The sequence below is a fragment of the Oncorhynchus kisutch genome, linkage group LG1 (genome assembly GCF_002021735.2).
Source record: "Oncorhynchus kisutch isolate 150728-3 linkage group LG1, Okis_V2, whole genome shotgun sequence".
In the NCBI taxonomy this organism is placed as follows: domain Eukaryota; kingdom Metazoa; phylum Chordata; class Actinopteri; order Salmoniformes; family Salmonidae; genus Oncorhynchus; species Oncorhynchus kisutch.
This window is the reverse complement of record NC_034174.2, coordinates 12,305,441-12,327,764: the sequence shown is the minus strand read 5'-3', so window position 1 is coordinate 12,327,764 and position 22,324 is coordinate 12,305,441. Positions and strand designations below refer to the sequence as shown.

General features: G+C 41.7%; 1 protein-coding gene across 1 annotated transcript; it reads right to left on the bottom strand.

The window, feature by feature from the left end:
- Positions 1–3,743: 3,743 nt before the first annotated feature.
- LOC109899447 (histone-lysine N-methyltransferase PRDM9) lies at positions 3,744–13,370 on the bottom strand. The gene is made up of 2 exons (XM_020494696.2): positions 13,091–13,370; positions 3,744–5,838 (listed from the first exon to the last, which is right to left on the bottom strand). The coding sequence occupies exons 1-2, from the start codon at positions 13,281–13,283 to the stop codon at positions 4,676–4,678; spliced, it is 1,356 nt and encodes a 451-aa protein (XP_020350285.1). The 5' UTR covers positions 13,284–13,370; the 3' UTR covers positions 3,744–4,675.
- Between the last annotated feature and the right edge of the window lie 8,954 nt (positions 13,371–22,324).

Here is a 22,324-nt window from a genome sequence, read left to right as displayed (position 1 = left end):
TATCTCCCCATTGTGCTTTCCAAAATATCAAATCACTTTCACCCGAATGAGGTTCCTGAAGGACAAAATCTGCATTGCTGCATTTACAGCATAAAAATAAAGCTTTTCTTTTTGTAAGATTTCTCAAACCCCTAGCATTCAGACTAACGATATTGAGTGAATTGAAAACGAACTCCTGCATAAAAAAAAAGAACACAAATAAGATAACAAGTATTAATGTGAACAATAAAACAAACAGTGAACCTTGAGAGGATTACTCAGACGGAAAACTACGTTCGGCAGAGGTAGCGGCGGGTAACAGAATAACAACTCTATTTACTTCCTTTTCTTTGGCAAGTGTTGAAGGCTGGCTAGAAGTGTTGGATTTTGTTGACATAAATAACACTTAAGATAAAATGATCGATACTGATTCAATATGGTATTTCATTCCAAATAATGTGTTTAATAAATTGGGAGGTCTTCAATTTTTACTGAAATGAAATTATATTCCTGAAAGATTACCTGCTAAATTGGCTAGGTTTCACCAACAAGCTTTAATGGCCTGGAAAATATGTTTCCTGCACAATTTTTCCCCTCATAAAGCTCTTTTGTGGAATAATTCAGACATAACTGTAAGGAATAAGTCATTGTTCTACCCCAGCTGGCATGAGAGGAATATTGACTTTGTTCTTGATATTTTCGACAACAAGGGTAATATTCTCACATATGAACAATTTATAACATTGAAAGAGTTTCCAATACCTTTCAGAGAGTTTATTTCTGTGATCAAAGCCATTCCCAGTGGTCTAACTACACTTATGAAAACTCATCTTAATTTTGGGAATGATTACAGAGTTTATCCAGAACTCAGATTGGAAGGCATGGGCTTACTTGAGAGATCTTGTTGTAATAAATATATAAGACAAATTCTTCATTCACAAAACCAACTTACACCGAGGGGAAAGTTTTTCTGGAACATGCTTATTCCTGACATTGTTTGGAAAAATGCATGGTTAAGCCCTTACAAATACTGTATACCAAACAAAGTTAAGGAAGTGCACTTCAACATTTTACATAAGATATATCCATGTAATTCTATGATTTCCACATTTATGGCTATTGATGATATCTGCGTTTTCTGTGAAAAAGGTGAGATCTGTCTCACTTGTTCTTTGAATGTAAATTTGTGTCAGAATTTTGGGAAAACCTTGCAAAGTACTTATTTACTATTATGAACACTGCCTATATTTTTGACATGAAAGATATATGTTACTATTGCGTTGATAACAAAACCACTGAGATGATTGTTCGTTTTTTATATATTCTTGTTGCCAAATACTTTATACACAAACAGAAATTCCAAAATTACACATCTTTCTGATTGAATTATCTTATTAAAACATTAACCCTAGTGAATAACAACAAGAATAACATCTTCATGAATCATTACAAGATCTTTTCAGAGTGAATATAATTGCACTTAAATACTTTTTTGTATTATTTTATTGACATTTTTTTGTATGTTTTAATATTGTTAATACCTGTGTTTTGTTTGCTAGACATGTTTGATGTAGCAATGTAAGTTGATTTTTGTATTATGTTTTTTTAAAGCATGCCTATCATGTTCATTGATTGGGTTAAGACGAATCGTCACTACAAAACTAGCGGACCAATGGAGACTCATTGTCTACGCTTCCCTCTAAACCAGCCTTTCACAGAAAAAAAATATGCCAAAACTCGCAATCGAAAAGACTGGCATTGAAAGCAAAGAAACAGACATTGAAAGCAAAGATACGAGTAGCGTAACCAAAAAAGGTAGTACATGCAGGCAAGAGCCTAGGCAAAATGTATTCAATAAGATTGGTTGCTGAGAAAGTTTAACCGAAAACGTTTTTTGCATATGTTTTCAAATATATATTTTTCATAATTTGTCAGTTTTGCGCTCGCTTTAAAATGATTTTCTTACAAGTTTTGGGGTTTTGCTTTGATGTCTTATTTTTGTTAACAATTATATACATTTTGCTTTAAATTGTTTGGTTTTTGATTTCAACATCCATTATTTTACCCGTCGACATCTCAACCGTTACCCGTTGACATTCTCAACCTTATTTTTCATGTTCACAAATGATTTGATTTTGAATTCAATACATATGACGTGAAATTTACAGGAGATTATGATGGATAAAACCGAGAATAATGTAACGACCGGAAATCGACTCTGCCGCACGAGCATGCTTTTGCGGCACAGTCGATAGCGTGCCGGACCTCGGGCTAGAAGGTCGAGGGTTCGAGACTTGCTCCCTGCTGTTTCATTACATTGGTGTCAGAAGTGGCATTATTTGTCAAGCATTGATCATCATGCCACCTGGAAAATACCCTCAATATTTATTGGAAAGGAGCATCAAACTAATCACCTTGCACTTTCACCACCCTGTGATATTCATCATTACTGATTTAATCTGTAGCCGTGTCAATAAACTGCATACCCACCCGATTAGCCACCAATCACCCCATTAAAAAAGGTGGAAAACTATTAATTACACCATTCATATGGTGAATGTGGTATCCCACACGCCACGTGGTACGCGTGTGCACCTTTCCCGACGAGTCGTAATGGGAGGACCACACAACATGTCATCGCATAACTTCAAGTTTACTTCGATATGGTTATTATATCAATATTTGTACATAAAAGCATTCGCAGCGCCATTTCTCGCTTAATAATTTACCGACACAAAAATCTATCACCATGTAAAACGAATGATCTGTCGGCATTTATTAAATCGTACCGAAAATTCCTGTTTCCATCACAGCTGTCGTTTTTATTTTTTAAAATACAGTATGACTTTACTCATAACTGGATGGCAACGTGGTTAGGGACTATTAACAACACTGAAGGACAATGCTGTATGGTTATGTCTTGAAGGGGTATAGTCTGTCAGAATTGACTTTTTGTAACAGGCTAGGATAATTAGGTTAAGGTTAGGAAAAGAGTTAGGGTTGGCAAAAAGACCAAGATTTAACACCACATTTGAATGGGGTTTGACCATCCTGGCCAAGTGGGTTGTTTAGGTTTTAAGTTTAGGGGTGTGTCTTGGGGTAAAGTGGGCTGTAAAAGCTTCTGTTTGGGATTTTGTCAGTGCTCAAATATGGCTGTCTCACTTCCATTAGACTGCAGATTAAGTTGTTTATCATGATGTGAAATAGCCCAGAGGTTGAATTTGGATATTGAGGACTTTATAACTCATCCTGATCCTCATACTCAATGTAGTTTGAAACATTTAAATTATTAAGCTGTTCTGAATACTCACTAACTTAATACATTATGCAATACATAATTCAGTTTCCTATTCTATGTGCTTAATGGGAATGTATGTTAGCAGTTACACATGTTATCATCATATCTCTTTTCTGTTAGCCGTGGGAAATGTCATACACCTATTTACCTTATAGCCTACAGTATGAGCATGGCACAAAAATGTAAATTTCTCACACTCGCTGTTTAACATATCTGCTTACTCTTACAATTACAACCTCTCTCTCTCTCAACTAATGGGAGTAACTCTTGCAATGCATTTATGTGTCAAACTTACCCAAATTCTCTTAATTGTAATCACATCATCTGGCTCCGAGGATCTTCCCTCAAGAGAAGGCCATTTCCCAAACTATTTAATAAAATGTCATATTGCATTCAGTCTCTGTTCTCAATTCAGTTAATCGTGTACTAGATTTAAATGCCTTAAGTAGCCTAAGCACACACACACTAAAGCCAAAACATATTTTTTATTATTTCAATTCAATATCTATTTTATTTTAACATTTGCTAAGCTGCATGGCGGCAAAAGACAAAGGAGCGCTTATTTTTTTAAACTTATTTTCCATTTTCTCACAGCAGAGATATTACAGACAAAGTAAAACTATGCCTCAATAACAACACCGTTACATGAACATCCTAAACATCCTACATGACAGCACAGATTGTTTTTTGTCTACCAAGCTGAGAATATATGGACAAACAATGAATTCAAAAATAAATTATCACAGAATGTGGAAGGGTGTAGGACTGTCTATCCTACAGTAACAGCAATTCAGTGGTCACTATATGCATTTATGTAGATTTACAGCATCTTCACCTTTTAAACATTTTTTTTTGTTTGTTTACTATACGACTGTGATATATGGTCTTGTCTCACCTAGTTACCTTAAGACAGGGTTTCTCAAAGGGTTTCTCCTGGGTGAACTTTTTTTATTTTCTTCCCCCTAGCAATACATAGCTGATTCAAATAACCAACAACTCATAAAACTTGGATGATTTGAAATCAGTTGTGTAGTGCTAAGCAACAAAAAAAGAACGTGCACTCGGGGAGGCCTAGGACCTACTTTGGGAAACCTTGCCTTAAGATGAACGCAATAAATGTAAGTCACTCTGGATAAGATTTAAATGTATCACACTACATGGTTCTGTGTACATTACATGTCTTCTGTCACTGAATGATCACTGCAGGAGATTTCATTGTTCTCCCAAAGATGAATCAGTGAAAATTCTTGAGGGGTTAGGGGCTAATTACAATCTCCATTCTGAAAGTGACCCTCTTTAAGTTCAACAACATTGGTTGGAACGCAACGTGAGTCGCTTGGGGTGCGGTGTTGGTTTGGAATTGGGGGCACTGTTTGTACATGTTCTTCATGTGCTTTCTCAGGGTCCCCACATGACTAAAGCTTCTGCTGCACTGGCTGCACTGAAACAGTTTCCAGTTCTTTCCAATGTAATCCGTTGGTGGAGACTTCGTTTACTTGCTGAGACAAAGGATTTCTCACAAAAATGGCACTTATATGGTCTCTCCCCCGTGTGGTTCCTCATATGCACGGTCAGGCTGCTCGAGTGTTTGAAGCATTTGCCACATTCTTCGCACCTATACGGTTTCTCCGCTGTATGAGTCCTCATATGCTCTTTCAGGTTTTGCTGCTGCCTGAAGCCTTTGCCACATTTTTGGCACCAATATGGTCTCTCTCCTGTGTGGACACGCATATGCGTTCTCAGTTTAGCATTACAATGGAAACATTTGCCACAAATATGACAAAAAGGTTTTTCTGCAATGTGAGATTGTTGGTGTTCTATCATACATTGAGAAGAGGTCATGTTTTTTCCACACACACCACACATATGTTTTGCATCATTTGCATGTACTGTTTGCGCATGATTAATTAAAGCCACCAGAAATTTAAAAGACTTCCCACACACTTTGCAACAAGGAGCAGCATTGCCATGACTGGCTGATTTCTGATTGGTCATCGCATCAGTTTTCCAGCCCTCTGCAGAGGTACTGGAATTTTGTCTCTCATTTGTCCACATTCTCTTTGATTTGAGTAGCTTTAACACTGGTAGTAGCTTTAAGACTGGCACCGCCCCGTTAACATTTTCACTGACTTCACATTGAGCTCCATTTACTACAGGGACGGGTGGAGAGTAACTGTTTGATTCTGTTCCTCTGTAACCCTCGCCATCAGGTTCAGTTCCCATCTCTGTAGTTGTGCTGATGCATACTAAGTCCCTCTCTCTGGTCTGCATTGTTAGGGTTTGGGAATGATGTGAGGGCTGAGGGGGGTCCTGATCACAGTCATTTTTCACACAGGAAGGAGTGAATATGAACTCTTTGATATCAGACTCCAGCCCCTGAAGCTGCTCTTCCTCCTGTCTGGTCCTGATCTCCTCCTGTTCCTCTTTAATCTGTGTGTGATCTGGGTCCTCCTGTTCCTCTTTAATCTGTGTAGGGTCTGAGTCCTCCTGCTCCAGACCTGGGCTGCACTCCTGCTCACAGGGAACCTCCTCAGGGACTGGGACAGTGAGCTGCTGGGGTTCTGGAGTGATGGAGAAGGTAACATAAGGGAAATAGGCCAACATAAAATGTGCAATACTTTGATACTGTTAATCTTATAGTCTGATACTAAGATTTACGGGTGATTCCTCACGAAACTAGAACAAAACCATGATTTTGGAGATTTTCACAAAATGTAATCCATAGAAGGAAGAAGGATTCTTGAAATATCTTAAAGCATAATTAAGAAATAATTATTTGAAGTTGGAATAGTGACAATTTGTCCCTACCCAGGCCTCTTATGACATGTTTAATCTGTAGGTGCTACAAAGCAAAAGTATAATTTGAAGCTTTATCGCTTGCTCTGTAATATGAGTAGTATTATCTATTCTTTTATGTTCAACAATATATTGAAACTTTTGCCATAAAACATTTTCAATATTCATGTTTATATTTGTCAGTACTCATAAATTTAAGCAAATCGTTAGAAATGTAAATACTACTCATATTATACAGAGCAAGCGGTAAAGTTACATATGACACGTATGTTTACTCTGTATCACCTACAAATGAAAGAGTCTTAAAGGAGGCCTGGGTAAGTCCAAAATGTCACAAAAAGCCTAGTCCACCTTCAATTAATAATTTCTGCTTTAGAAAAACGTTATTGTCGACGCAATGTGGAAATTAGTCTTTGGCTTCACCCCATAAAAACAGACATTAATACACCATCATGAGCATATCACTCAAAAATCAATTTGTACTTTGTAAACCATACAAAGTGCTACAGTGTCATTGCAGTTCTAAAGTCATATGTTGAATCATTGGTCTAAATCTGGTCTATTTAAAATCTTCTCATTGATTGAGACAGGTGGGCCACCCTAGCCCTTGATCATGAATAATTTCCAATACATGACACTAGTCATTGGAAGAAGGTGTCTTCTATAGGGGGGAGTTTTGTTATGTTCCACAACGCTCAATCTGAACTTTAAAACACACGTCACTTGCGTAAGGTATTGGAAGTAGAAGGATTTTATCTTTCATATCAGCGAGAAATCATTGAAAAAAAAAAAAAGGTTAAATTGATACACCTTGATAGTGTTAGTCTTCCCACATGGCCATATCTCCATGTTACAGAGCTTGTTTACGGAAAACAGACACAACAACCTTATACACACACACACACACACACACACACACACACACACACACACACACACACACACACACACGTGTAAAGGGATGAAGAACATGTACATAAAGATATATGAATGAGTGATGGTACAGAACGGCATAGGCAAGATGCAGTAGATGGTATTGAGTACAGTATATACATGAAATTAGTAATGTAGGGTATATGTAAACATTATATATTAAGTGGCATTGTTTACCAATTCAGTTTGTCCGTGATGTGTACACCGCAGAACTTAAAACTTACTACCCTCTCCACTACTGTCCCGTCGATGTGGATAGGGGGGTGCTCCCTCTGCTGTTTCCTGAAGTCCACGATCACATCCTTTGTTTTTGTTGACTTTGAGTGCGAAGTTATTTTCCTGACACCACAATCCGAGGGCCCTCACCTCCTCCCTGTAGACCGTCTTGTCGTTGTTGGTAATCAAGCCTACCACTGTAGTGTCGTCTGTAAACTTGATGATTGAGTTGGAGGTGTGCATGGCCACGCAGTCGTGGGTGAACAGGGAGTACAGGAGAGGGCTGAGAACGCACCCTTGTGGGGCCCCAGTGTTGAGGATCAGCGGGGTGGAGATGTTACCCACCCTCACCACCTGGGGGCGGCCAGTCAGGAAGTCCAGTACCCAGTTGCACAGGGCGGGGTCGAGTCCCAGGGTCTCGAGCTTGAAGACGAGTTTGGAGGGTACTATGGTATTAAATGCTGAGTTGTAGTCGAACAGCATTCTCACATAGGTATTCCTCTTGTCCAGATGGGTTAGGGCAATGTTCTGTGTGGTTGCATCGTCTGTGGACGTATTGGGGCGGTAAGCAAATTGGAGTGGGTCTAGGGTGTCAGGTAGGGTGGAGGTGATATGGTCCTTGACTAGTCTCTCAAAGCAATTCATGATGACAGAAGTGAGGGCGGTAGTCGTTTAGCTCAGTTACCTTAGCTTTATTAGGAACAGGAACAATGCTGGCCCTCTTGAAGCATGTGGGAACAGCAGACTGGGATAAGGATCGATTGAATATGTCCGTAAACACACCGGCCAGCTGGTCTGTGCATGCTCTGAGGACACGGCTGGGGATGCCGTCTGGGCCTGCGAGGGTTAACACGTTTAAATATTTTACTCACGTCGGCTGCAGTGAAGGAGAGTCGGCTCGTTTTGGTAGCGGGCCGTGTCAGTGGCACTGTATTGTCCTCAAAGCAAGCAAAGAAGTAGTTTAGTCTGTCTGGGAGCAAGACATCCTGGTCCGCGACAGGGCTGGTTCTCTTTTTGTAATCCGTGATTGATTGTAGACCCTGCCACATACCTCGTGTCTGAGCCATTGAATTGTGACTCTACTTTCTCTATACTGACGATTAGCTTGTTTGATTGCCGTGGAGGCATGTTTCCCGTCACCTTGCCCTAGTTAAAAGCAGTGTTTCGTGCTTTCAGTTTTGCGCAGTTGTTGCTACCTACCTTCACCACCTGGGGGGAGCCCATCAGGAAGTCCAGGATCCAGTTGCAGAGGGAGGTGTTTAATCCCAGGATCCTTGGCTTAGTGATGAGCTTTGAGGGTACTATGGTGTTGAACACTAAGCTGTAGTCAATGAATAGCATTCTCACATAAGTGTTCCTTTTGTCCAGGTGGGAAAGGGCAGTGTGGAGTGCAATAGAGATTGCATCATCTGTCGATCTGTTTGGGCGGTATGCAAATTGGAGTGAGTCTAAGGTTTTTAGGATAATGGTGTTGATGTGAGCCATTACCAGCCTTTCAAAGCACTTCATGGCTACAGACGTGAGTGCTATGGGTCTGTAGTAATTTAGGCAGGTTGCCTTTGTGTTCTTGGGCACAGGGACTATGGTGGTCTGCTTGAAACATGTTGGTATTACTCAATCAAGGACATATTGAAAATGTCAGTGAAGACACCTGCCAGTTGGTCAGCACATGCCCGGAGCACATGTCCTGGTAACCCCGCAGCCATTTGTATGTTGACCTGTCTAAAGGTCTTACTCACGTCAGCTACGGAGAGCGTGATCACAGTCGTCTGGAACAGCTGATGCGCTCATGCATGCCTCAGTGCAGCTTTCCTCTAAGAAAGAATATAAATGATTTAGCTCATCTGGTAAGCTCGTGTCACTGGGCAGCTCGCGACTGTGCTTCCTTTTGTAGTCTAATAGTTTGCAAGCCCTGCCACATAAGACGAGCTTCAAAGCCGGTGTAGTATGATTCAATCTTACACCTGCATTGACGCTTTGCCTGTTTGATGGTTCGTCGCAGGGCATAGCAGGATTTCTTGTAAGCTTCCGGGTTAAGAGTCCCGCACCTTGAAAGAGGCAGCTCTACCCTTTAGCTTAGTGTGAATGTTGCCTGTAATCCATGGCTTCTGGTTGGGGTATGTACGTACAGTCACAGTGGAGACAACGTCCTCGATGTACTTATTGATAAAGCCAGTGACTGATGTGGTGTACTCCTCAATGCCATCGGAAGAATCCCGGAACATGTTCCAGTCTGTGATAGCAAAACAGTCCTGTAGTTTAGCATCTGCTTCATCTGACCACTTTTTTATATACCGAGTCACTGGTGCTTCCTGCTTTAATTTTTGCTTGTAAGCGGGAATCAGGAGGATAGAGTTGTGGTCGGATTTACCAAATGGAGGGCGAGGGAGAGCGTTGTATGCGTCTTTGTGTGTGGAGTACAGGTGATCTAGATTTTTTTCCCCTCTGGTTTGCACATTTAACACGTTGATAGAAATTTGGTAGAAATTATTTAAGTTTCCCTGCATTAAAGTCTCTGGCAACTAGGAGCGCCGCCTCTGGTTGAGTGGTTCCCCGTTTGCTTATTTCCTTATACAGCTGACTGAGTGCGGTCCTAGTGCCAGCATCTGTCTGTGGTAGTAAATAAACAGCCACGAAAAGTGTAGCTGAAAACTCTAGGCAAGTAGTGTGGCCTGCAATTTATCACAATATACTCTACTTCAGGTGAGCAAAATCTAGAGACTTCCTTAGACTTAGTGCACCAGGTGTTGTTTACAAATATGCACAGACCACCCCCCTCGTGTTCTATCTTGCCGGTGCAGCGTAGATCCCGCTAGCTGAATATCCAGGTTGTCATTCAGCCACGATCCCGTAAAACATAGGATATTACAGTTTTTGATGTCCCGTTGGTAGGATATTCGTGATCGTACCTCGTCTAATTTATTGTCCAGTGATTGCACGTTGGCGAGTAATGTTGATGGTAATGGCAGCTTTCCTACTCGCCTCCTGTGGGTCCTCATGAGGCATCCTGCTCTGTGTCCTCTATACCTGCATCTCCTCCTCTTGCAAATAGTGGGGATGTTGGACCTGTCGGGTGTTTGGAGAATGTCCTGTGCTTCCTGTTTGTTGAAGAAAACATCTTTGTCTAATCCGAGGTGAGTGATCGCTGTCCTGATATCCAGAAACTATTTTTTTTGCCGTAAGATATGTTTGCAGAAACATTATGTACAAAATAAGTTACAAATAACGTGAAAAAACCCCACAATAGCACAATTGGTTGGGCGCCCGTAAAACTGCTGCCATTTCTTCCGGCGCCATTTTGCTGAGCAATCAAAGTGGAGTGGGACACCATTCTATAGGCCACAATCTACAGCCTGATCAACTCTATGCAAAGGAGATGCCATGCTGAATGAGGCAAATGGTGGTGACACAGGATATTGACTGGTTTTCTGATCCACTCCCCTACCTTAAAAAAAATAAGTATCTGTGACCAACAGATGCACATCTGTATTCCTACTCATGTGAAATGCATAGATTAGGGCATACATTTATTTTAATTGACAGATTTCCTAATATGAACTGGAACTCAGTAAAATCTTTAACTGTTGCATTTTTTTTGTTGAGAATATTTTACCTAAAACCTCCATGGCCTGAACACTTGAAAAAAATGTACCCTATCCTTTACCCCAAATAAAAAAAAAAGTGGATAGGAGAGAACATGTCTACTGTTTACCTTCCCTTCTTGGACAGCATTAAATAATTTTACTTTAGCTGAATCTTATTTTAATACTATAAAAATTACCAAAATTAGAGGCTAAGAATGGACAGAGACATAGGCCTGTGTTTAACTTATCATACTTCTCCAACGCCAAATCAGTGTGTCTTGTTTGCAACGAAACTGTCCCTGTTTGCAAATAATAGGAATCTGTGCATGGTAGGCCTACCATTCCACCCCAGACAGAGTAGGCCTACTGATGCAGAGACATTTAAGATTAACTGCTGGCTACACTTCTTCCATGGCTCAACCCAATGAGAGAAGGTCCCAAGTGGTTCCCTAAAAGCTGTCTGGGTTTAAACATCTATTGTACAGAAAGTAAACATCTTAATGAATTGATAATGACAGAATTACTTTACTTGTCAAGCAAAATCAGCCTTTGAATGTCAAAGAAACAAAACAATAATATCCCCATATGCATCGGAGTCACGTCTTTCCCAGGTATTTTACAGCTTGGTTCTAGCATAAAAGCATTGCGCATCAAAGCGCTGTTATAGATTACTTTATATATTCGGATCCATTTTATTTTATTCAAAATGTTAAGCCTGTGATTTTGGAGGCATTTTCTTTAATAAAAAGGTAGGCCTGTGGCATACACTCTCATATCCCTCAATTAGAGTCTGGGCTTTAACAGCCCTTCACTGACATGAAGGTAGGCTATTTAAAGTGTGCATGGTGGGTGGAAAAATTGACTGACAAATCAATGGATATAGCAGCCTGTAGCCCAATTTCATCCGTCAAAAAGGTAGGCCTACCTCATTTCTTAAATTGGAAGAAATAGGCTCCAACAAAGCCCTCTTGTTCAGTCTAATTCAAATGAAGTCTGTTGAAATGAATTATGCCTACTTTCAGCACCACTAGCTGTCTATTTCCGCAGCTGCTGCTGCTTTAAGTTACTAGCATCTGGCCTATTATGAAGTCAATAACTAAATACATCATGGGCAAGAAACATTGTTTTTAATTAAATCTATTATAGTAGTAGCAAACTATCAAAGTTGACCTCTGTTCCTCATCTTCACGCTCTCCTTCTCAAACTGAACAGAATATAGGCTATAGTCTAGTCCACGAGCAAGAAAATAAAATATATATTTACATTAGAAACCTTTGACTCGCCTCCTTATCTGCCACCTACGCAGCACAGTCAATGGTTAAGCAGCAACAGTCAATGGTTAAGCAGCAACACAGTCAATGGTTAAGCAGCAACAGTCAATGGTTAAGCAGCAACACAGTCAATGGTTAAGCAGCACACAAAAACGTATTTGGTTAGCTGAGCAGGCTGGGGCTCAGGGTTGGACTATCCATGCAGCCTAGTTTTATTTACATGACCCCAGCAGCTCTAAGAAATATAACTCTGCGCTTCTCCGTGCATGCACTTTGTAGCCTATAGGCTATGGATCATTTGATTGAAACCACGCTAAATAGCTTGGAGGCGCACTTGATTTAGCGCTCCAGCAGAGAATCACGAGGGGCAGCATCGATGTACAAAACATTAAGGGCACCTTCCTAATATTGGGTTTCACCTCCCCTTTAGCCATCATAACAGTCTCAATTCGTCGGAGCATGGACTCTACAAGGTGTCAAAAAAGTTCCACAGGGATGCTAGCTCATGTTGACGCCAATGCCTCCCACAGTTGTGCTGGATGTCCTTTGGGGTGGTCGACCATTCTTAATACACTGGAAACTGTCGAGCGTGACAAACCCAGCAGCGTTAGTTGTTGACACAAACCAGTACGCCTGGCAGTTACTACCATACTCGTTCATTGTTGCATTTCTTTTTGCACTTAAATATTTTATCTTGACCATTCACCAATTGCCTCAAGCTTAAACATCCGTATTTAACCGGTCTCCCCCCCTTCATCTACACTGACTGAAGTGGATTTAACAAATTACATCAATAAGTTATCAGAGCTTTCACCTGGTCAGTCTATGTCACGGAAAGACATTAAAGACTACCCATAATGTTTTGTACACCCGGTGTAAAGGCTAATAAAGCAAATAATTCTAAAACACTTATAAATATCGACACTTCATTATTGCAAATGACTTGACCCTCCCCTGGACTATATTTAAAAATACTTGACCCTCCCCAGTCAGTCAGCCTGTTAGCTACAAACCTGTTTTATGTAATCTTATCTCTGGTTTGTAAGCCGAATCCAGTAGTCTTTGTAGTCGTTTGCTCTCCTCATTTGAGCGGGACATTTCTTCCTCGTACACTGTTATCATTTTCTCCACTGCCCCAAATATCTCCACAGCCACCGCTGTTAATTTCTGAGTAAGAAACGCATTCAACACCTGTAATTTTGACATTTTCAGTAGCGTGAAAGACGAGCAGACGACCTTAGATAAGTGTCTCGTTAGCAACAAAAAAATACTTCCGGGTCACGGAATTTCGCACATTTTCTAAATAAAAGAATCCTCACGTAATAGTCGGAAAGGCTCCATTCTTCTTCGGTGAGGTTTATCGGCGGTTGGCATCCATAGGTATGGTGCATTACCGCCACCTACTGTACTGTGTGGGCCAGAGACGGGGAGAAACGAAATCTTACCTACCAGCCCGTTGCACTTAAAATATAACTATCTAATGATATTCTCCTCAATATACTCTTTAACATTTCCTATATCCCCTTCATGCTAGACCTCAACCTCTTTCTCTCTGATACTGCCCACTGTGGCAATACATGCTCCATGGTCTCTGTTTCCTGGCAATAATCACACTTTCCTGTTGGATGCGTTCCTATCACATTTAAGTTCTTATTCAACCGGCTGTGTCCCACCCTTAATCTTGTAAAACTTAGCCTCCTCTCTTAGGTCCCGTCCTGCCATCCTCCCCTCCCTGACTTTCCTTTGTACTTTAAATAAATGTCTGCCCTTAGTATCTCTATTCCACTGCTCCTGCCATCTCTGCACCGTCACTGTCCATATCAGGCTTTTTGCCTCTGCCTTGCTCATTGAAACTACAACATCAACATCCCCACTACTAAGTGCTTGTTTAACCAGTACATCAACTGTCTTGTTCCCCTCCACATTGGCTGGGACCCAAGTAATTCCTATCTGTATACCCATCTGTCTAATCCTGCCACGGGTTTGTAACACCTCATAAAGCAGGTCTTGTCTGCTACGTGAGCTAACGGACTGGAGACTCATCAACACTGCACATGAATCAGAGCAAATAGCTACAACTAACGACTTACTCCACCCACTGCAAAGCCAACAGTATGGCCAGCTAGTCTCTCCAACACTTCTAGATCAACTACTGGAGGCGGGAGTAGCCGTGGTGGATTTACAGGAATAGCTACCATTGGACTAAACTTCCTTCCATACAGTGCCATCTCCTTCGCCTGGGTATTACCCACCCACCCAAAGCTTCTGTCTTTCCTCATGTTTCCAGCATGCCTGTAAAATCCCTTTCGCAGGATGAGACACCCTATGTTCCTGTAGGTTGACCCAATATTTATTTTGTCAGCTGCTGTCTCCTAATCTGCAATGGCATATCCCCCATCTCCACCTATAGTGCAGCCACTGGGGAGGCCCGAAAAGCCCCACTACATATTCTGAATTCTTGCCCCTGTAGCCTTTCTAATGAAGTCTGATCTGCTGAACCATACCCTATACTGCCATAGTCGATTACAGATCAGAACAATGCAACATACATGGTCATCAATGACGAATGCCCAGCACCCCCACTCCTTTCCCATCAGACAGCGCATCACATTTAGCACCTTCTTACACATTACCACCACACTCTCAATGTGTTCTGCTCAGGTCAGTTTAGTGTCAAAGTATATCCCAAGGAACCTGAAGCCCCCTACCCTCTCCAAGTTTCTCCCATATAACCTCAAGCATACCTCATCTTCCATCTTCCTCCTGGTAAAGAAAGAACACTGTCTGAGTTCTCTATAGAGAACCTGAATCCCCACACTTCAGGCTCCTATTTTCCCCACTTCCTGTCAGACTGACTTGCCCAAAGTAAACTGCCTGTTACTCAGGCCCAGAAGCCAGGATATGCATATAATTGGTAGCACTGGATAGAAAACACTTTTTGTTTGAAGTTTGTAGAAATGCATGAGACTATAACACAACTGATATGCTAGGAGAAAATCCAAAGAAAACCCAACTGTATTTCCTTTTTTTGAGATCCCATGCTCTTCCCTTAGAACGTATAGGGTCAATGTTAAATCCGGCTCCCAGATTGCAATTCCTATGGCTTCCTCTAGATGTCAACAGTCTTTGTTCAAGGTTTCAGGCTTGTTTCTTCCCAAACGAGGAAGAGTTTTGGCACTGGGAGTCATAGCTGGAAATTAGTCTGTGCGCGTGAGATGAAGAGGACGCACGTCTGATAATTGTACTTTTCTATTGAAAATACTTCTTTCCGAAATATTATAGTTTAATTACATTCTAGCATACCTGAGGATGAAATAGAAATGTAATTTGACTTGTTTTAACAAAGTTTAGTGGTAGCTTTTTGGATTCCTTTGTCTGCATGTTGAACGATTGGATTACTCAAATCGATGGCGCCAACTAAACTGACTTTGTGGGATATCCATCATTTTAATTTATCCATAATTTTAATACATTCAAATCGAATTTGATTTGATTTGTATGTGCCAAAATGTTTAATATCCATAATTGTAATGATTTTAATGATGTTTGAATTACGCGCCCTCCAATTTCACCGGAAGTCGCTAGCGGGACATCCCAGAGAGGTTTGCCTAGTGCTTTACCTCAAATTGCTTCCTGTACCTTCCTAATTATGGCACTTTTCTTCCCCTCTTCCATAAGGCCCCATCATCTGCAAATAACGACCTCCCAATATCCGTCCATGCCTGAGAGTAAACATCATTGATCATGATTGAGAACAACAGAGGACTAATCATGCTCCCCTGCGGCGTACCGTTATCCACCAGGTAGCTGCCTGACAGAGACTTCCCTAGAAAACAAAAATAGAATGCCCACCCCACATCACACCCTGACCTAACCAAATAGAGAAATAAAACGGCTCTCTAAGGTCAGGGCATGACACACAGCTGTTATTGCTGCCAAAGGTGATTGTAACACAGGGGTGTGAATACTTATGTAAATGAGATATTTATGTATTTCATTCTCAATAACTTTGCTACATTTTCTAAAAACATGTTTTCACTTATTTTTACAATATGGGGTATTGTTTGTAGATGGGTGAGAAAAAAAAAATATTTAATGAATTTTGAGTTCAGGCGGTAACACAACAAAATGTGGAATAGGTCAAGGGGTGTAAATAATTTCTGAAGGCAATATAATCATGATCTTAGAATGCAATTTGTTTAATCAGATGGGTCTGCTAGGGATGGGGAAAAAAGTGTGACACCACTTCAGCCCCCGAGGACTCGAGTTGCCCATCCCTGGTCTAGGGGCTATGTAGCTTATTATCTGTCATGTTAGGAGTTGTGTTGCGCTATGATGTGGACACTTGAATGTATCTTTACAGTTGAGCTTCCCTGGTCGAAACTTTAAACTACCCCCCCCCCCCAAAAAAAATGAATCAGGAACATTTATTCTACTGTCAAAATGGACAACAAAGTGTAAACTTGATGCACCGATACCTCTTGCCATGCGGTAGCAGAGAAAATAGTTAATGGCTTGGGTGGTTGGGGTCTTTAATGATTTTCCAGCCCTTCTTTTCACTCCGCCTAATATAGAGGTCCTGGATGGCAGGGAGCTCAGCCCCAGTATTGTACCGTGCTGTCCGCCTAACCGTTTGTGGAGCCATGCGATTGAAGGCAGTGCTATTGCATACCAAGCAGTGATGCAGGAGGGCCCATGCCAAACTTTTCCAACCTCCTGAGGGGGAAAAGGCACTGTCATGCCTTCTTCACGACTGTGTGTGTAGACCATTTTAAGTTCTTAGTAATTTGAACAGCCAAGACAAGTGTCGATGATTCATGATTTCGACTGGCTGGGAAAAGATGTCAGTCTCGTCCTGACATGTTCATTTTCTAAATAGGACACTGGAGATCTAATTTCAATATTGAAACTATGTTGCAAATATCGAGTCACAGACAGCAACATTTGTACAACCCCGAATCGTTGAATCGTTGTTTTTTTAATCCTTTATTTTCCTTACAGTGACAACCGGAGAGTAGAAAAGCATCAGGCTTCTTCCGACAATCCTCATTCCTCTCACCTCGTAAATCTGTCATCAGTATGCATAACTTTTTAATATGAAAACCCGCCTCTTTTTGTCCAATTGCTCACCTGGCAGGTAGCCTAGCGGTTACAGAGTTGAGCCAGCAACTGGAGGGTTGTCTCTGACATGAAAAATCTTGTGGGAAGTGAGCTGGAAACCAAAGGGTTGCTGGTGTCAAATCCTAGATTACCTGCTGTTGTGCTCTTGAACAAGGCACTTAACCCCCCACAACAACAGCTGCTCAGTGTGACAGTCCCCTGCACCTCTCCAAAAACCTGTATGTGTGTCTTTAGGAGCGGTTGGGTTAAAAGCAGAAGTCATATTTAGTTTGTACCTTGTGTACAATTGACAAATAAATGTATCTTATTCTGACAATCCTTGTTCCTCTCACCCTATAAATCTATCATCCATAACTTTTTAATATGAAAACCAGTATCCTTTTGTCAAACCGCTCACCCTTGTCAGGATTTGAACTTGTAGAAGGGTAAATGTGTTAAGCCTAAACACCACAGAAGTTAAATCTTGTTTATCTGAAATAATAGAAATGGCTTATTCTATACATTTAACATAAAGTTCACATCGAAAACGTAACGTTAGCTAAGTTGTTTTGATTGTAAATCAAGGAAGTAATTGAAGTAACAGAAGACGTGAGAATGACAAATATACTCTAATTGTAGAAAGGCACTTCCATCACACATGAAACAAAATATAAAACAGTACATCATATAACATTATTACACCACTACATATCTACAATACAACATGTATACCACCATACTACATTATTACACCACTACACATCTACAATACAAAATGTACAATACCACCATACTACATTATTACACCACTACACATCTACAATACAACATGTACAATACCACCATACTACATTATTACACCACTACATATCTACAATACAAAATGTACAATACCACCATACTACATTATTACACCACTACACATCTACAATACAAAATGTACAATACCACCATACTACATTATTACACCACTACATATCTACAATACAACATGTACAATACCATCATACTACATTATTACACCACTACACATCTACAATACAAAATGTACAATACCACCATACTACATTATTACACCACTACACATCTACAATACAACATGTATACCACCATACAACAATATTACAATGTACGTGTGTGTAGAGTGCATTTGCTGGTGTTTGTGTCTGTACCTGTGTGTGTGTCTCGTCACAGTATCTGCTGTTCCATAAGGTGTATTTGTATATGTTTTTTTAACCTGATTGTACTGCGTGCATCAGTTACCTGATGTGGAATAGAGTTCCATGTAGTTATGGCTCTATGTAGTACTGTGCGCCTCTCATAGTCTGTTCTGGACTTGGAGATTGTGAATAGACCTGGTGGCATGTCTTGTGTGGTATGCATGGGTGTCCGATCTGTGTGCTTATAGTTTAAACAGACACTTTGGTGAATTCAGCATATCAACACTTCTTACAAAAACAAGTAGTGATGAAGTCAATCTCGCCTCCACTTTGAGCCATGAGAGATATGCATATCATTAATGTTACTTCTAGTCTCTGCTAGGTAAAGCCCCATCGGCCCGAGAATTGAACCCTGTGGCACACCCATAGAGACTGTCAGAGGTCCGGACAACAGGCCCTCCGATTTGACACACTGAACTCTATCAGAGAAGTAGTTGGTAAACCAGGCGAGGCAATCATTTGAGAAACCAAGGCTGTCGAGTCTGCCAAGAAGAATGTTGTGATTGACAGAGTCGAAAGCCTTGGCCAGGTCAATGAATACGGCTGCACAGTAATGTCTCTTATCGATGGCGGTTATGATGTCGTTTAGAACCTTGAGCGTGGCTGAGGTGCACCCATTGCAAGCTCTGAAACCAGATTGCATAGTGGAGAAGGTATGGTGGGATACAAAATGGTCAGTAATCTGTTTGTTAACTTGGCTTTCGAAGACCTTAGAAAGACAGGGTAGGATAGATATAGGTCTGTAGCAGTTTGGGTCTAGAGTGTCACCCCCTTTGAAGAGCGGGATGACCGCGGGAGCTTTCCAATCTTTGGGAATCTCAGACGATACGAAAGAGAGGTTGAACAGGCTAGTAATAGGGGTTGCAACACTTTCGGCAGATCATTTTAGAAAGAGAGGGTCCAGATTGTCTAGCCCAGCTGATTTGTAGGGGTACAGATTTTGCAGCTCTTTCAGAACATCAGCTATCTGGATTTGGGTAAAGGAGAAATGGTGGGGGCTTTGGCGGGTTGCTGTGGAGGGTGCCGGGCAGTTGACCGGGGTAGGGGTAGCCATGTGGAAAGCATGGCCAGCTGTAGAGAAATGCTTATTGAAATTCTCAATTATAGTGGATTTATCAGTGGTGACAGTGTTTCCTAGCCTCAGAGCAGTGGGCAGCTTGGAGGAGGTGGTCTTATTCTCCATGGAATTTACAGAACTGTCCCAGAACTTTTTTGAGTTAGTACTACAGGATGCACATTTCTGTTTGAAAAAGCTTGCCTTAGCTTTTCTAACTGCCTGTGTATATTTGTTCCTAACTTCCCTGAAAAGTTGCATATCAAGGGGGCTATTCTATGCTAATGCAGAACGTCACAGGATGTTTTTGTGCTGGTCAAGGGCAGACAGGTCTGGAGTGAACCAAGCACGATATCTATTCCTAGTACAACATTTTTTGAGAGGGGCATGCTTATTAAGATGGTGAGGAAGGCACTTTTAAAGAATAGCCAGGCATCCTCTACTGACGGTATGAGGTCAATGTCATTCCAGGATACCCCGGCCAGGTCGATTAGAAAGGCCTGCTCGCAGAAGTGTTTCAGGGAGCGTTTGACAGTGTTGAGGGGTGGTCGTTTGGTCGCAGACCCATTACGGATGCAGGCAATGAGGCAGTGATCGCCGAGATCTTGATTGAAAACAGCAGAGGCGTATTTGGAGGGCGAATTAGTTAGGATGACATCTATGAGGGTGCCCGTGTTTACTGATTTGGGGTTGTACCTGGTAGGTTCATTGATAATTTGTGTGAGATTGAGGGCATCAAGCTTAGTTTGTAGGATGGCTGGGGTGTTAAGCATGTCCCAGTTTAGGTCACCTAGTAGCACGAGCTCAGAAGATAGATGGGGGCAATCTGGTATCGAGGGCACAGCTAGGGGCAGAGAGAGGTCTATAGCAAGCGGCAACAGTGAGAGACTTGTTTCTGGAAAGGTGAATTTTTAGAAGTAGAAGCTCAAATTGTTTGGGTACAGACTTAGATAGCCTGCAGAGTTGTGTATTACTATCTTTGCAGTAGATTGCAACACCGCCCCCTTTGGCAGTTCTATCTTGGCGCATAACGTTATAGTTAGCAATGGAGATTTCAGGGTTTTTGGTGGTTTTCCTAAGCCAGGATTCAGACACGGCTAAGACATCTGGGTTGGCAGAGTGTGCTAAAGCAGTGAGTAAAACAAACTTAGGGAGTAGGCTTCTAATGTTAACATGCATGAAACCAAGGCTTTTACGTTAACAGAAGTCAACAAATGAGAGCACCTGGGGGGGTGGGAGTGGAGCTTGGCACTGCAGGACCTGGATTAACCTCCACATCACCAGAGGAACAGAGGAGAAGTAGGATAAGGTTAAGGCTAAAGACTATATGAACTGGCCGTCTAGCACTTTCAGAACAGAGAGTAAAAGGAGCAGGTTTCTGGGCATGATAGCATAGATTCAAGGCATAGTGTACAGACAAAGGTAAGGTAGGATGTGAGTACATTGGAGGTAAACCTAGGCATTGAGTAATGAAGAGAGAGATATAGTCTCTAGAGATGTTTAAACCAGGTGATGTCATCGCATATGTAGGAGGTGGAACAACATGGTTGGCTAATGCATATTGAGCAGGGCTAGAGGCTCTACAGTGAAATAAGACAGTAATCACTAACCAGGACATTAATGGGCAAGGCATATTGATATTAGAGAGGCATGCGTAGCCAAGTGAACATATGGGTCCAGTGAGTGGTTGGGCTGGCTGGGGACACGGCGATTCAGACAGTTAGCAGGCCGATGCTAACAAGCTAGCAGCTAGTAGACCGGCTGGGTTAGCAAGCAAGCAGTTAGCATGGGCTAGCAGTTACAGACCGGGCAGGTAAGCTAGCAGTTAGCAGGCCGGGGCCGGCAGCTAGCAGTTAGTAGACCGGGGCAAGCTAGCAATTAGCAGGCCGGGTTAGCAAGCAATTAGCAGGCCGGGTTAGCAAGCAGTTAGCAGGGGCTAGCGGTTAGCAGACCGGGTTAGCAAGCAAGCAGTTAGCAAGGGCTAGCAGTTAGCAGACCGGGCAGGCAAGCTAGCAGTTAGCCGACTGGGCCCGGCAAGTTAGCAGTTAGCAGACCGGGTTAGTAAGCAGGCAGATAGCAGGGGCTAGAAAGTTAGCCTTTCGGGGACGTCACGATGGGGGTAGGTCTGTTTTTGCCTCTTCGTGCGGTGACGTCGATAGACCAGTTGTGGAATTAGTAGGGTTCCAAGTAGCTCTAGGTAGCTAGCAGGCCTAGCTGGTTAGCATAATGGGCCTTCAGCGGGCGTCCCGCCTGAGTGGACTGCGAAGGAGGTGCTAATGAACATTGTTCAGTGCCTCTGTGTTCAGCTTCTTCAAAAGGTAATGGTATTGTGAGCTTCCGTAGTTTCCCGGTCGATGTAGAGCTCAGAAAAAGGTGGTTGGTGGCAGTACGTCGTGACATCAGCTACAATAGCAGCTAAATCATGTCTAGTGCTACTTGATGCTTAGAGAAGATGGGCAATAATAGTAATGAGCTTTTTTGGTATTCATATAGTCTGGGTCTGTCTTTAGGTTTTGCAAGCTACACCCACCTGATGGCCTTCTGGCACTTGATTGAGCGGGCAGCAGAGACCAGGTTTATAAGAGTCACAAGCACCAATCCATCTGAAACAAGTGTTACTCGAAGAAAACCAGTAAGGGACAACTTCATTAAATACAGTACTTATAGAATATTATTTGATCTTACTGTAATTGTTAAACATTATTTACTTTTTGTGTTATGGACAATATATTGTACTAAAACGGTTTTCTTTATGTTCAGACACGGCCATCAATCAACAATTTCTTCTTGTTTTTGACTCATCTGTCGCTGGGTCTGAAGCCGAAGGGTTTGGCCCATCGGTTCAGCATCCACCAATCGTCTCGTGTCATCAT

Coding starts and splice junctions, on each gene's coding strand:
- LOC109899447 (XM_020494696.2), bottom strand. CDS start 13,283: ATGTCAAAATTACAGGTGTTGAATGCGTTTCTTACTCAGAAATTAACA. Junction 5,839..13,090: donor GATAAGATTACATAAAACAG/GTTTGTAGCTAA, acceptor CCATCACTCCAG/AACCCCAGCAGCTCACTGTC.